The sequence below is a fragment of the Cimex lectularius genome, unplaced genomic scaffold (genome assembly GCF_000648675.2).
Source record: "Cimex lectularius strain Harlan isolate CLEC.00 unplaced genomic scaffold, Clec_2.1 scaffold200, whole genome shotgun sequence".
NCBI classification, from domain to species: Eukaryota; Metazoa; Arthropoda; class Insecta; order Hemiptera; family Cimicidae; genus Cimex; species Cimex lectularius.
In genome coordinates, this window is record NW_019392893.1 from 71,661 (window position 1) to 89,195 (window position 17,535).

The window sequence follows — 17,535 nt, forward strand, 5'->3', positions numbered from 1 at the left end:
TGTTTATAGAAACAACATATGCAAATAATGGTCCTACACAATTGTTAAAGTATGAAAGGTTATTAGAAACTGTGTTATAATTCCAGTTGATATTTATTGACTGTACTCGTTTGGAATACCTTGTTGAAGGTCTGATTCAATGTTTTCAACAATAACTTATATTTAAATATGCTCCATTAAATCGGTAACATAAGATAATTTATTATATATTAAGCCAACTCAGCAGACGGAATACAGCCCGTGCTGTTTGTGTTTAAAGTTATTATGCATTTAGCATTTAACTTTTTTTGTAAGATCTTTTGTAATGTAATAGTAATAAACACTTTTCTACTCTATTCTATTCCTAAAAGTGCTAAATATGCCTTATTGATGACTCTCGAAGACGCTGGCAGTTGAATAACTACATATTAAATTACAATCTGGGGGTGACTCTACTCATTCAGAAGTATGGAATATCAATTATTGGATATTAGGAATTGATTAAAAGAGCAATATCGAGAGCTTTTTTTAAATAAATTAAAAACTCATATAGCAAGGAATTAGAATTCACCAATTCAATAAATAAGTATTTATACAGTGCCTATTAACCACTGTACAGAATTAGGTTTATAATTCGCAAGGAGCGCAGGTGGTTGGAACGGTTTAGGCGGTCATCACTGCAAGGTAAAGATCCCACGTTCGAATCCAGCGGCCTTACATTCGAACTCAACTTTTTCAAAAACACCGTCACCCCGTGGGTTTATAATATAACCTCGTAACTGAAACACCCTCTTAAAAAAATAATAGTAATAAAAAATTAAATAATTAATAATTCAATAGGGAGAAGAACAACTGAATCAATTACTGATTTCTTGCCATAAGTATGACGTTCTAGAAAGCAAATATTTAAATGTAACATTGATAATATTTTTCTTTTGAATTTATTGCATGGTCAAAACTGGCAGATGCTAATGCTAACCTTTTGTAATAAACACTTAATAAGCACTTTTACAATTGATTTGAGAGCCGTTGAGTTAAAATATGATTTAGTATTATTAAATTTCTTGTATTTATTGAGTTTTCAAAATTACACTCATAAAATTAGGATATGTCAATTTGAGTACAATAATGTGTGTCACTCAAGACAAGGAAGCTAGGTCACTGGGGTGTCTTTACAAAAGATAACAATAGTGAGGATGAGTCTGACGAATTACAGTTTCATTTAATAAAGAATTTATCTATCTATCTATATATCTGTCCATTATTGAAATCTTCCGTGTTTCAATATCTCGCAAAATAAAATGGTCTTAAATAATTAAAATATTTATGCGCTTTAATGGATTTATTTAGTTGTGCTTTCATGCACCGACATTATTGCAAAAAGGTGGAATAAATATAGCGGATTGTCCATAATTTGTCTTAAGCACGGTTTATACTAAGTAGCGCAGGTAACTGTAAATCCTTTAAGCCGCTCTTTCATTAATTCTCCTTTCCTTTTCTATTTACGTCCAGTTGCTTTAAATTTGGTTAAAATAGAAACTTCAGTTTCCAAGAAAGGTACATATTGCCAAGCAGTGGCTTCCACACTATTACCTTTACATTAAATAACTTTTTAATTTAAGCTAACATTTTGAAGTATATTGTAAAATTAATATTGAATGATTCATAACAATTAAATAATACACGCAATCCATATATGTGTTTACTAGTCAAAATTTACCGTATTAATTATTTTAATTTAGTATATTTTCAGCTAAGGTCTTGGTTGAAGTGCACAAGTTAGTGTCACGAGCGGGATTCGAACTCACCGTCTTCGCATAGGTTATATGAATACTTGTGTCAAAATGGTTAGAGCAGCATTTAGCCGACGGTCGGAGTTCAAATCCCGCTCGTGACACTTGCTTTTTCATCCCGCCAGGACCTTATATTAAAAGTATAATTAATTGAAGTATACTTTATAAGCTTAATTTACATAACGTTTAAATAGGATTTTTAAAACCATTTCCAAATTTTTGAACCACTGAGCCAAGAAATCTGATCAAAATTGTAAATTTAAGTATAAACCTAGTTACGGACCTTCGGAAAATCTAGAAAACGTTCCAATTGTGTGCAATAAACATGGAAGTCATGTAAAAGATGTATGACCATTTATAAAAATTAAAGACGTTATTCAAAAATAAATAAATAACGCCTTTAGTTACCACGATGAAATTTAATTATTATTTGGAAATCGTGAGATGCGGTCTGGTGTGACGTAGGTTTCAGAAAAAACATTTTCTTTATCGTGCCTACATTTCGATCTTTATTGAGCTCATCTTTAGGGCTCAAAGTGTTTGTTTTCTCCGTAATTGTGCCATCCTTGCGTGTCGTGTTGAGAGTGCTCAAAGACCCTGAAGATGATCTCAATAAAGATCGAAACGTTTGCACGATAAAGAAAATGTTTTTCTGAATCCAACATCAGACCAGACCGCATCTCAAGATTTCCGAATAATCATACACTAATGGTCACTAATCACCACACATAAAATTTAATGCTGATAATATAATAAAAAAAACTATTTGTTTTTAAACTAAATGTCTTCTGTTATTAGGCTCATTAATTATTATGTTTATATATTCATTCTTTTAGTATGATATTTTATTACGCCCGTTCTACTGCTGTTACTATTTTATTTAAAAATGTGAAATGTTCTCGTGTGATCTACGGGTTGATGTACCTTTAATTCGATCGTACCTGTCATATTCGGTTTGACTGTGTTATATGTTTACTCTAATAACCTTTACTGACATCGCTGCTTTTAATATTATGTACATGGTTAGTATATTGAAACTTAAATAAAAATTTGCCGTTTTCTGTAGGACTTTTTTTGCAGATAGAATATCGATACTAGTTGTGATTGGTAAAGTGAACGAATGAAGAAAGACAAGCAAAACTAAAAATGAAAAACGTTAATGACCAATCCAGAAAACTCTATCTCAGGTTCAATACGTTAAAATATGTTCAATTTTGAAGGAAGATAGTAAAAGTATAAAAAGTAATAGCATCAGTTGGATCTTATAGTTATTAGTTATTAAAAAATGTGCTTTTATTCAAAACATACAATTAAATTTTCATAAACGTGTAAATAACATTGAACATCAGACTTTTTCCGGACTTAACCACCGCGATCCAGACTTCTGACGTTAATAATGCATTAATATGCTTGATTAAAAGAAAGCATTACTATGGTTATATTTAGGTAGATTATATTCAAAATCAGACATTTTCCTTTACTGGAGGGAGACATTTTAAAAAACTAAACGCACAATTAAGCGCATTCCTTCTAAACCCGGAGTAAAGTTATGCAACAATTTTAAAAACATCTGTTAAAATTCGACGTAAAATGGACAACTGGATTTATTTTTGCGGGCTATATTGGAATGTTTATGTTAGGGTAATTGTCCTATTTACAATTTCTTTGAAAGTTGGACGGATAGTTTCAGGTCGTATAAAATTCAACTGGGTTGAAATCACACGTCTGGTTTGGGGATGAATCTGTTTTGATATCATTTTGGCAGTCGAAAGTCAAGGAATTTCCGACTGAGTGAGTCCATTTCCATCCGGTCTTCCACTATATCCACTCTTTTTCCCCTCTTCCGAAGAAAACGAGGTGAAATTCAAGGATGGATCGTCGATCCTCGGCAAACGGCCGCGTATAATCTCAGGGGGCGATTCAGAATGGTTTCCCCCAGTGAGTCAACCTCATGTGCTAAAGTCAAAACAGAGCCGGTTACCGAGAGCCCCCACCAACAGAACTGGAGCCCTGGCCAAGATAAGCCGGGTGTAAATGTGAGAGGAGTCGAGTCAGTGTGTGACGACCAGCATGAGCGAGTTGAAGCCGAAATGAAATACACGTCGAAAGCAAAATTTAGGCAATATGCAGCCGCCATCATCGGTGAGTGAAGCTTTCGTTATTATCAATCAATCTATCATTCCATCAACTCCGATCACTCAATCCCTGCATTCTAAAGCCCCAACATTTAAAATGTGTTTATTTTTCACTAAATCAAAGCTTACAGACATGTTTTGTTATTCTACACGTTATAATTCAAACGGAAGATTAAAACATTTAACCCTCTTACCTTTTAATGAAGGTAATTAGGAAACAAAACACCAAATTATCAAAAATTACATTAAACGAATATTCTCCGTTCGTCCCAAGTTGTAGGGGCAACTTCTACAAAGAGCATAGAAAATTAAATATAAAAATAGTATGTATATGTGAAGAAAAAAATCTTTGTTTCATTTGTATTTTTTAAAAATACAGAGTGTAGGTTACAGACATCGGATTCTGAAAGTTAATTACTGTTTATATAGAAAAAAAATTGTAAATACGAAACAACAAACAATAAGTTTAGTATTAAAACTTAAAAAGGAAGAAAACCAGATTTTCAAATAGCATGCTAACAACACGACTTGTTAATCTATTTTTAACAAAGACTGTCGTACATATAATAAAGTGTGACAAAATCTTCGCCTTCAATCAGAATGAGAAACTAAAAATATTGAAAAAAAGTTTTCATAGAATAATTATTTCTGGGGAAGTTTGAATGTGTCCAATTTCGAAAAGTTGAGCGAATATTAGATTTTCCTAATCCTAAGTCCTAATCTGTTTAATGTTCGAATTCAAATTGAAATGTAAAACTGAATATATTTTAGCAGGCTGGAAATATTCCCAGGTCGTCTTGAGATATTTTTGGGGAAGAAAATTTGTATATTTATAAATTCTTCTCAACGGTAAAAAAATAATAAGTCTTAAAAATTATAAAAAATTCTTTGTAAAAAATTAAAAGAACTTGATTGATCACAATAAAATTTAATCACTAGAAATGATAGCATAATTAGGTTGTGTATTTAAAATAAAAGTCATTATCCAGTTCAGTACAGACATTTTATAGTTTTAAAAATGAAAGCAGAATTAAGCGTACTAAGCCATTATAAAAATATGCAAATTTTTAAAAAATATCCATTAAATTACAATGGAAAACTGGATATCTTTCTGTACGCTGTATTGGAATTTTCATATTGTGGGAAATTCAGCCTTTTTATAATTTCTTTGAGTTGAACGGATGGTTTCAATTATTGAGATTCACTAATTCATGGAGATTACACAAATAGAAAAACAATTGTTCTTACGTTCAACCCTTAACGAATAATTTAACTGAAAATCAATTTCTTCGTCTATCACTATCAAATATTATTATGCCTATTTTCTTTCTTCTAAACGCTAATTCACACATCAAAATTAAGCGCAAAAATTTGGAGTTACCCACGGTCGCCAATTCAACTTTGACATTTTAGTAATCTCTTCAACAATTTGAGTTCCCATTCATTTTCATATTTCTTAAAAAAATTAATTAATTAATTTAAAAAAAGGGAGAACTAGTTTTCTACATATTTATTAAAAATTGTCTAACTATTAAAAATTGCCTTACAAATTCCAATGATATTTTGTTAATCACAACAACGTTTTATGATGAGGTAACACACAATAAAAGCAAATCCATGCAATTCAAAGCTGTAGTATTAAATCAGAAAGCTTATACTATTTGCTCTTATAATGAAGACGTTAAATTTGGTTTTTGGGAATATTTTTCGTTAAAAATGAATTATTTTACAGCTGCTAGCAATTGTAAATCGTAATCCTGTATCATGTTTGCGAATGAAAAACAAATCAACACTATTTTCCTCTTAGGAAATTTAATTTTAATGATTTTGAAGAATTCAATTTTTTGTAATATTTTTTTACTTTTTTAGAATCATATATTGAATTCCAACGCTAGTATGAGCATGAAAAACTATAAATTATTAGTTGCTCGATAAAAAATATTTGTTTAAATTTAATTGTAAATCATATTTTCTTAAAGTAATAAAATATTTTAATATACTTTAGCGGTAAAATTGTTCTTTTAACTATTTAAATTAACTATAGTAAACTATTTAACCTGATGAGGTATAGTTAAAATACGATCTATAATTTTGAATAAAAATGATAACTTTTACAATTCTGTCAAGACAAAATTGCACTCGGTTTCAAAGTATGTACCAAAGTCCCAAAAGCTTTTCAATTGTATTGACCAATTGTTTTATTGATACCCTAGACACGTTTGACCAACTTCTTCAGTGTTCGAGAGTGCGGCCGTGTTCATACACGCCAAACCTATTGATGTGCTGTCTATTCCACATCGACTATTTCGTAACAATAAAAAATATGTAAAATAAAATTAAGTTATTCTTTATTTACATATTTATATAACAGTATAAGTTTGAAAAAAAAATCGAGTAATATGAGTAATATTCAAAACCGTGTCAGAGCAATTTTTAAACTTTGCTATCTTATTTTGTACATACGGCGCACTTGAATTTATTTAATTAATTCCAAATATGTAAAAGTCAAGGCCGTGAGTTTCGTCTGTATGCCCGAGTAAATTCGTAAACATTCGAGATTTTTATCGCAAGTGATATTGCATTTTTCTTCCGATTATTGGGTAAGTGTATTGCTTTATGAGAAGTATTATCCGAAGTTTTTTTTCCGTCTCTTTTTTAAATTTTTGTTTTGTTTTTGTCGAGCGGTTGTTGAGAAACTAAGATGACCTTGAAATTATACTATAACCAGTGGGACCGGGTGGTTTTGGAAAAACGCCAAGGTTTTTGAAATTGAGCGGTTTTTGAGGAAAACTGGCAATTATTCTGGAAGAATTGAAAAGCCCCTGTGCACGTCGTTTTCCCGGAGTCCTTTTGAAAAAAGGGCCCAGATATCTCGTGTGAAGCGGAGTTTCGCCGATTTATAAAGTAAACCTGCATACGAACCGGGAAAAAATTAAATGCCGCTCGTTTTACACACGGAAATTGAAGATGCTCTCTTGCGATTAAAAAAAGTAATCAATTCCATTTTATTGTTAGTGTTTTTTTTATTCCTGCGTTTATAGACTTTCCAGCAGAAAGTAAAATTTAAATACAATCATACTATATAAACGTACAAATAATCGTAAAATAGTTTTTAATAACAAAAAAATGATTTTTTGTTACTATCATTTGATGATATAATTTATGCACTATTTAGGCACTATCAACACGGCAGGCAAGAATGGCACACTTACGCAGAAAACAAACACTTTGAGCCCTGAAGATGATCTCAATAAAGATCGAAACGTTGGCACGATAAAGAAAATGTTTTTCTGAAACCTACATCACACCAGACCGCATCTCACGACATTTGAATAATCATTTATTTTGAAATCGAGGCAAAGTCTATTACTAACTTTATAACAATAACACTTACAAAGATAATTTTGAACAGTTGAAATTTCCGGGAAACAAAACATTGTGTTGTTTTATACTTATAGTACTGTTGAAAAGTATATCGGAATAGCAATTGAGATATTAAAAAAATTCACCTTCTACCAAATCTGTTCAACCTTGGCAACAAATTTTGATAATATGTAGTTATTTTTATTTTTTCTTTGAGATTTGAGCCTGGATTGTTTTTCCGTTAATAATTTTAATATTTACAAACAAAAACAGACACGATGAAAGACTACCTCCAGTTCTATATACATCCAAACCTTAAAATCGATCTTTACATTCTTCCTGACAAACACGGTTATCTTTTTTTGATCATTGGCAATTTTGTCGACAATCTGTTTTTTTTAATGGAATATTTACTTTCTTTAATAAAAAAAATATCTGGGAAGAAAATATGTTTTAAAACATTTATTTTGATACTCTCTTGAAATTTGAAAGTTTCCATTGGTTAATTATAGATACTCGCTATTTACTAGGGTGCACATATTAATTACATGCATTGTTTAAATTATTATATTCATTCTCAGAGTTTCCATTCCTCAGAGAAAACGAAGAGATGGAAAATATATTTAAGGATATTTCTATTTCCCGTTTTTCTCGAACCGTTTTAATCAAGTGGAGATGAATTTCATGAAAATATCTTTACGTTCTGTCTTGCAAGATAACCGCCCTAACAGCAAGATTTTAGTCTCTTAATTAGAATTACGTGTTTCATTAAAAAGTACGATTTTTTAAACGGAGCATTTAATTTCTTCATAATATTGCAATTAATAAGTAAATTTCTATGTATACTATTGGCTAATTAAATGGATTGACCATTATCACTTTTTATATATTCACTTGTAAATAAAAGACGAAATAAAAAAATTACATAAATAAAAATAAAATTACAATGAATTACGTTCAACCTTCAATTACGGTGCAAACGAATTATCCGGCCTAGCATTAATTTATTCGTAATTATTATAATGGATAATTTGTTTTTAGTTCGGTTTCTAATCAAGGTAAATTTACTTCGAAAAATTTACATAGAAAAAAATCTGAAGGGTATTCATCTGGTGCTTTGAGAATATTCTACTACTCTTGGATCGTCCGAGAAGCTCTTGTGTGTCAAAGCTGACTGAGCGATGGCCCACCGAAGGTCTGAAACGAAAGGAAGAGATCATGTTCACCCGTTTGAGGATAGGCCATACGCGACTGACACACGGACTTTTCGGTCAGAATCCGTGCATGTATCTCGTTTGTAGAGAAAGGTTGATCAGTGTGTCACATTTATTCGAGGAGTACCACACCTTGCTTACAGGGAGCACACGAAAGCATTGCTCTGACATAAAGTCCATGGGCATGAAAGTGGTTTGTTGGTTCCCTTTTTTTAAGTGAAACGAGGGTGTTTCCCCATGTTTAAATATTGTCAATATATTATTATGATCGTGTAGCTGTGCAATGTATGTACGTATATATTTGTTTGTGTATGTAGATGCTTGTTTGAATGAATTAGTAGTGAGAGGGCAGAGGTAGTATACCGAGTACCCATCGACCCTCACAGTGCACAGCGCATTGTCGGTAGCTTTGGAAAAATACCCTTTTACATATTTTATACAAAGCTTTTTTCAAGTTTTCAAGTTTTAAAAAAACTTTTTTGTACATTTATTCACTTGAAATTCAAGACTACGGAATAAAGGTCACTTCTTTAATACAGTTAAACTAATTTTACAAGAAATATTTCATTCATTTTAATTAATCGTCTTTTTACGAGATCGCCTAATTTGATGAAAAGGAAGGCGGTAATTATCCGAAGATAATCGCTAACCAGGATAAGAGCAATCAGTTCTTGTTCACTTAATCCTCAACCCGCCAGAAAAAAAAGTTATATTTGATCTATCTTTGATAAAACTATCAATGTCAATTTTCTTATAAACATGAAACCCTTATCAAAATCCTAAGAAATAAATTTAGTTCATCAACTTTTTTATCTGTAACATTTTAAATAACAGGCCGTAATATATTGATATCACATAGGAAAATTCATAGTTTCTTGTTTATATAGTAAAATACCAATTTTCGAGTAACTAAACAGTTAAAAAAAAAGTTTCGTTAACAATCTCAGTCACTGTCAAACATTACCATAATAAAATTCTGGTGATATACTTGTAACTTGTGTTTCTTCCGTATACAAGAGAACGAGAGAGTATCGCAAATCCACGCTAGGACTAATTAAAACCCGTTATCAGTTAACTGGTTTCGAAATGCACACTTTTTTACAGTCTTACGTCACAAATGGGACAATAAAATGCGTCCTTCCACGCTGTGAATGCCCTGTCGTAAACATCAAAACAGAATGAACATAATTGCTGAACCAATTTATATAATTGAAGAGAATTGCAGACAAAACTGTTTGCGTTCTGAAACGGCATTTCTGACATGAACTTTAAGCCCTGAAGCTAATTAATTAATAGGGGAACTGACGTTGTCGTCTCAACCACTCTAGTTTTAATTATAACAAATTTTATTACGTTAGATGTTTGCAGTTGCCAATTTAATTATATGCACGTCTTAATTTAAAAATATGTAATATATCTATGCGAAAGATAAATTAAATTATCTCGTTCCTTTGAGCCCAGACACAGTAAAAACATGCGAAACATTTCTGCAAACTGCAATGTTCAGCGTAATAAATTAAATTAAATAATATTAATTAATCGTTTTAATCAGATTTTTAATGATCTTATTATTTGACTGATTCGTGTATATATTTTTAGCGTGAAATAAAATTCCAAGGTGCCGGTGGGAATCGAACCCACGACCTGGTACGAAACCAAGTCTGACATGTTAACCATTCTGCTACCGTGGCCCCCAAACAAATAATTAAAAATCTGTTGTTTTAAAAACTGTTAACAGACAAACTTAAATAGATACAGGACAATTTAGAACTAGTAGTAATAAATAACAACAGTTTAAAAAAAATGCCATGTCAACTTTATTATTTGGATATTGTAAATATGAAGATCAATGACTAATTTATGCGTTTATTTTGTAAAAGTTGATATAGATAATTTTTTTGTTTTTATAAAACTTTACACAGAATATATTTTTTAACAACTTTACTAGGGTAATACATAGTACAGAAAAAAAGATACAATTGGCACAAATTTCACATAAAACTATATAGATTTACGTAACAAAAGTAGCTGCTACAGTCACTTGAGGTAGATCCTGTTTAAGGGCTGCCAGCAATACAATGATAAAAAAGAATGTTTGAGAGGAGAAATGGGGAACATAACAGTACTAAACATTGGGAGAAAGAGTGGTACTAATAATAGTTAAAAATTGCAAGAATAGTTTAAAAAATTTGAAAAAACTAAGAATTTTTCTCTTTAAATAGTTGGTAATAATTTTCGTTTTTGTTTTCAGCCGCATACGTTAATAGCAAACACGACTTTTTTTAGAAAATGTTTTGGGATTTACTCATCATCGCATTAGAGACCAAATGGAACCATTTAGTGCCAACATACAGAAAACAATACAGCATAAATGCTAATTATTCTTTTCATGTCAACCAAGACCTTAGATAAAAAGGATAATTAATTCAAATATTAGTGTGGTCAATTATGACCGCGAAAAATGTATGGATTAATATAATAAATGTTAATTTTAGTTGGGGGTAACACGCTATTTATAGGAAACTCATATCATTTAATTTTTATATAATTATCGGTATAATTTCCTCTATTCAAATCCTCCCTCACGGTTCGGAAAATGTAAAGGTATGGTACAGGTAAAATGTGTATTTGAGGAAGAGTGGCAGGGAGTGTTCCAATTTGCATTTAAAAAGCATTGCACGAATATTTTTTTTCTGTATTTGCTGTTATTGTTTTTATGCATTTTCACATGCACTTAATCAGCATACCAAGGCATATTGTAGTTGTTATTGTAGTAATAATAATAATAGAATATTATTCTATAGCTAGCTTGTTTCCGATTATTTTGGTCTGCTTAAAGTGGCGTTTGATCAGACAGACAATTTTCGGAGTTTCAGCATTTTAATGGTGAATTTTCTTTTTAAATATATCTTAAACCCACGTCTTAACTATTTTAATTAATTATATTTATTATCTAAGGTCCTGATAGAGATGTAAAAGTTAGTGTCAAGAGCGGGATTCGAACCACTCGAAGCTATCGTGACTTGTGGTAAGAGCAGCGGCTTATCGTGTAGAAGGTCGTGCCTTCGAATCCCGCTCGTGGCACTAACGTTTTCAATTTAACCAAGACCTTAGATAAAAAGTATAATTAATTATAATAATTAAAGCAGTCTATTATGACTAGTAAACATATATGGATTATTACATCTTTACCTTTCCATACGTAAATTCTCTTTACCTCAGGCCAAGCCTAATTACCTCCTATATTTTGAGACGTCAAAAGATTTATTCTATGATTATACTTTTACTCTCCACTTATCATTCACCTGAAAAATCTCTTTTCTCCCTCAACACACGACAGCAAAAATAACGGCCTTAATGATTGTCTATATCAATATGTCCTGACATGCACAGTGGCATGTCTTATTTCAGAAATGTAACATCCTATGGTTCTTACAATGTAAAGTTTTTCAGATCGGTACAGGCAACTCAAAACTCTCACTATATTACCATAAGTCGCTGAGAAGAGTGTTTACACCGCATTCAAACCTCTGCTCGCCTGAATTTGTATAAAGATCTACAATCTCGGTTATTTAATTGTAAACAGACAACTTTGGTGGTTTCGTTTTATCACAACTTCGATGGTTAATCAAAATTGAGACAACGCATAAAAACTCAGCCATTTGGCGACAAGGAGAGAGTGGAATGGCATGTGAGTCAGGGGAGTGTCTTCCAATTTTTGGCGGAATGTACTATTACACCGGTTGAAATAAGGCGATTACATTTGGGTACATTCTTTTACTGTTACAAGATCAAAACTAATAGATAGTTTGAATAGTGAAACAATGTAACTATTCGGGCTATCATACGGTACGCAGATTAGGCCTGGATGTATGATATGAGGTTGTGCAAGAATTTAATTTCTGCTACCTTAAATAATAAAGTAATTACACCACTCCAAAGTGCTCAAATTTTAGGCACTTTGTTCTATTTGTGTAATGGTTCGAATTAAAGTTAATTACGGTTTCGCTGACTTTTATTTTAAAAAAAAGTTAATTACCCTTAGTTAAATTTAATTAGTTGTGGTTTTTAATTGAATAATGATTTTTAATTGAATGTATTTTTTATTAATCTTTATTATTATCGTTACTATTATTTTAATTACGTCTTCATTTTCTTTTCAACGTAATACACTTTCGGGAAAAAGTTTAATTTATTATCATTATTATTTTCTTAAACCAATTAGAATAAGGCCCACGAATATAGAAATGATAAATGAAGTTGTGAAATAAAAGCATCCTTATTGAAGACGGTAGGATGATGATGTATGTTTCGGTTCCACGCTGCCTAGGCTCATTTGTTTTATCAAGTAAAAGTGTTTAAACAATTAATTTATTTATTGACTCATTGATTTAAAATATGTTTTGCATTTGTCACAGCGCTGCGTAGAGAGAAACCGAAAATAAGCTTTTTCGTCACATTTATACACATTGCCGATTCCAGACAGTGCTATATGTCCAGAAATGGAGGTGATCGGTCGCCTGGCAACCAAGAATGATACCGAAGCCTCTGTAGATCAACAGCTCATTGTGTTGGCCCGTCGTCGGAAAATATGACGCGGATTGTTTCTGGGGCCGGGGGAGATTTATGGCCGATGGTGGTTAAGGCCACTTGTGTTTCAGTTAACCCTTGTACGCCACTGGATAAACACAGAAACCGGCCAAATTGAACTTCCACCTCTTAACCGCCCACGCCGCAAAACTGGAGCGTGCCTTTTCCCACACAAATAAAACTTTTATATTACATAGTATAAAATAAAAATTATATTTCATGTATTGATCTTCAAATCTTCAAGTTTCAGTACCCTTGTATGTTTTTTTTTAAATTTCTATTTCCAACTCTAAACCAATATTTCTTTAACGTGATAAATTGATGACCCTTTTTCATTTCATTAATCTGAATAAAGGCTACATTTATTAGCTCTGCTGGTTTTCCTATACCAAATATATTCTCTACATTCGTCCAAATATTTAATATACTAAATTAATACTTTACGAACTAATAAAATGTTTAAAGAGTGTCCGGCATTTGAAATCGTATTTTGGAAAATTTGTGTGTAATATTTTATTTCGATACATTTGAGTGGGTGAGAATGATGATGAGAGGGTAAAGATAGATAGATAGAAAGAAAGAAAGAAAGATAGATAGATAGATAGATAGATAGATAGATAGAGAGAGAGAGAGAGAGAGAGAGAGAGAGAGAGAGAGAGAGAGACTGAGAAAGAGAGGGGATTAACTTCTTAGCATAACAACATCATATATAGGCAGCAAATGAGAGAAGTAGCATTTTAATTAATGTAACAGAAAGCAAGGAATGTTTAATTGAAAACCTGATTCCTGTAGTCAGACAATTCCGTTTTAATGTTATTATTATATATATTATCGTGTTAAATAAATTATTAATGAATGTTGTAATACGGCTACATTTAATTGTATCTTAAATATTTTATGTAGGAAAGGCACAACCATATAAGGATTAAATTGTTACAACTTCCAAGTGGACGCCCAGATTGGTGGGTCACACATTTTGACCATCCTTTTTGGTGGTTCTACCATTTTTCGTGAATAGGGCCTGGTTTGGCCAAAAATATGTTAGAAAGTTGAAATTTTCCGTTTTTTAATATTTTTATTTTGCCGTTCTACTTTTTCAAATGAATTATGTGAATATATCATTTTGCATCATTTTTTATTCAGATTGCAAAACATATAGCAAAAGCTATCGAAGTTTATCAATAACCAAAAAATTTCTAAAAGCCCAATATTTTTCAAATAAACTAGGTCATACAATTTTTTTTCGGGAAACTAATCGGAAATTTCGAAACGTTTTGTTTGAATTTAATTTTATCGATTTCTTGACTCCTAAAATTTTTCCGATTTTGAGAAGTGATTGAAATGGCTATAATTTGAAAACAGGCTGAAAGTATTTTAACGTCTAACAGATTATTTGAAAGAAGAGGAACGTACCTTTTTAACGATGTATGTACCATGAAAAATATATTATTTTTTAATGGAAATAATAGCCCGGTTTTAATGTTTGATACAGTTTTCAAATCACTTGACAATTTCTTTAAAATGAATTATCAACCATGAAAATCGGTCTCACTAGCTTTGGAGAAAAATTATGAGTTACTGGGAATGTCAGTCAGGCAGAATGTTAGTCAAAATTATAGTCAAAAAATTAATTTACAACTAATTTTTTTAGCGAAACTAGGGCCTATTTCCAAGAAGTGGTGGATACATGTGCGATATTTTGGCGTGAAGAATCACCAAAAAAGGCCGGTCCAAATCCGTGTCCCACCAACCTGGTCGTTCCCGTGTTATTTCATTAAATGTTCAAAGTATTGCAATAATTATTGAGGATTGTCTTTCATTTTCAAGCGTAAGACTTTTGGGCTCGAAGAGGAATACTGGGACAAATCGGTTTAGACTTTTGTTACGTGTGTTTCAGCTTCCAATAGGCCCGTATCAAATATGAGAGAGTTATAAAGTTTGCCTAGAAAAGGGGGGGGGCGCAATACGTTTATCAAAGTTTCACAACTCCATTCCGCGAGTTGCCGGCTTGTTTCAGTTTCTCTTGGAAATTTATCTGCCAGAGAGGGAAGGCCTTTTGGTCTACAGCGTTGTTTACGGAGGACTCGAAGGTCGCCGGAGAAATATGCGGCCCCGGGGAGAGGCGGTACCGTCCCGGCAACAGGTCCCGGACTCGTCCTTTTCGCTTTTTGGACTCAGACCAAACAGGAGGTTCGCCGTAATAAGACACGCCCAAACAGACCCCGAGGAAGTCGAATAAATAGGAACGATCCGAACGAGTCGTATCTATTTGCATGCCGATTTGTCCCAATATTCCTCTCCGAGCCCCAAAGTCTTACACTTGAAAATGAAAGGCAATCCCTATTCCTGGATGGTACAAACCACGGAAGTTTCAAGACCACAAATAAGAGTAATTTAATTACATTAACGTTATTTCTAAATTGACATAATTTTTATATAAAATGTGGTTGAGGTGAAAAATTAATATCATGAGCAGACTCGAACCGACCGAAGGTCAATAAGCTCCTTGTGTCCTCGACTTACGGTCCATTCGTGTTGAGAAAAGCTATCAGTTCTGGATATCGTAATTAACCAAAATACTCGAAAAAAATGCTGTGGTATAAGTTTTTTTCGATTTTGAAGTTTACTTCATTTATGTTACATTTGTTACGAGCAGAGTGATCTACCGTTTCTTTCCAAATATTCTTAAATTCACATATCATTTATAATCTTTATAACCTTTTATCTTTTATATCTTATATTTTAATTAGAAATGGAAGAGAAATTAGAACGAAACCTTGGGAACGAACTAAATAGTAAAATTTGATATACCAATGTTGACGTAGTAAAACGTAAATTACAGATGAAGCTGTTTATTCAAACATACACAATCTAAATTCTCTATGACTTAAAGAAAAAATTTCACTATATTCAAAATTCAAAATCTCTCTTCAGCAAAACGTCCGTCAGTGTATGAACTAAAATAGTTTGTAGTACAAATACAGTCAGCTGGAGCATAGTCTCAATTTCCCAAGAGTCCGTGAGGTGAAACAATACCCCATAGTTTGAGGAATAAATTACATTTCGTTTTACCTATATACGAGTTATCTTGAAAGTTTAATACCGACGCTTGACCCTGCATGAGAAAACTGGGAAATTTCACCATCGCCGGTTGAAGGTCCAACTTAATTCTTAGTTCCTTAACATCTAAGACAAACGTGTGAACCTTTCCTCTTTCTTTACTTGAACAATAACCACTTGGTTTTTTGAAAACAACGCTTTTTTAATATAAATACAAAAAACAAAATTTTACATTATTCTATCCGAAGAAAGTGATTTTTTAAATTTTAACAGTCTTGTCAAATGGGATTTGATCCTAACATTCGGCATAACATCAAGGACTTATGTAATTGACTTATAATTAACTTAATGAGCTAAGGCTGGGCAGGCTGGATCGGAGAACAGAATTCCAAGGACGCATAATAAAAATAAATGTTAACGGAATAAAATAGAAGATTCAATAGATTCGTCGAATGAAAGGAGGAATTACACAATAGTAAGTTCAGTTTTTCATTTATTCATTGAATATTTTAAAAGAAAAAATTATTTCATTTGAAGGAAATATAAAGTAACCTGAATCATTATTTTCAATTTTATTAATTATTAATAATTTAACTGATATATTTTGTATACCAATCTTTGAACATTTTCCGATCATTTCTGCGCAATTTATTTACCATAATGGATATTTCAGATAAGATACTATATACAAAAAATCACAAGTTTTTTAAAGTCCTCATAGTAGCCTACAATGGATTTTCAACTATTATATAAAAAAACTGATCGAACGTAATAATTGTACAATATTTTAGAATGGTATGTTCAACTTAGGCATTCAGACGCGTATTTGTTATTTTACGCGTCATTTACGGCTGCAAAACTTTGAATGTTCTACTGGATAGATGAAACTGGACTAACGTAATAATACAATAGGTGAAATTAGTATAATTGTTTAATTATATTTAATGGAAGCCCGACAGGATGTAAAATAATAAACGATTGCCAGTTTGTTGTTAAAAGATAATATCAGTTATTTCATTTATTATTCAAACAAAACATGATTAAAAGAAAGCACCGTCAGTGGGCCGGGTCGACAGAGAAGCTCTCACGTATAAGAGCACTGTCGATAAATGGCCTTCGGAATATCTGAACGTAGAAGAAGGGTCATTCTCATCCGATTAAGGATAAGCCATGCGAGGTTGACACTCTGACACTTCATTTTGGGCCGCTTATGCATCGGGCATGTAGAGAAAGGTTCCTAGAATGTCCCACCTAAATAAAGGGTGCAACTCCTTGGCTGCATAGAGAGAGACTGTAGGAATCCCACCCGATATGAGAATCGTGCTTGAGCACAACAGCAATTTCTACGTCCCCTGTTCTGATTTTGATTGAGAGTAAATGTATTTATTGGCGTGAATGTGT

The 17,535-nt window shown here is 32.1% G+C and overlaps 1 protein-coding gene across 1 annotated transcript in view; it reads left to right on the forward strand.

The window, feature by feature from the left end:
- Positions 1-3,421: 3,421 nt before the first annotated feature.
- LOC106667698 (facilitated trehalose transporter Tret1-2 homolog) overlaps positions 3,422-17,535 on the forward strand; it is a 39,083-nt gene continuing 24,969 nt past the window's right edge. The window contains exon 1 of the mRNA XM_014395807.2: positions 3,422-3,914. Within this exon, the coding sequence (XP_014251293.1) occupies positions 3,698-3,914 (217 nt within the window). The 5' untranslated portion in view covers positions 3,422-3,697. The remainder of the gene's footprint in view (positions 3,915-17,535) is intronic.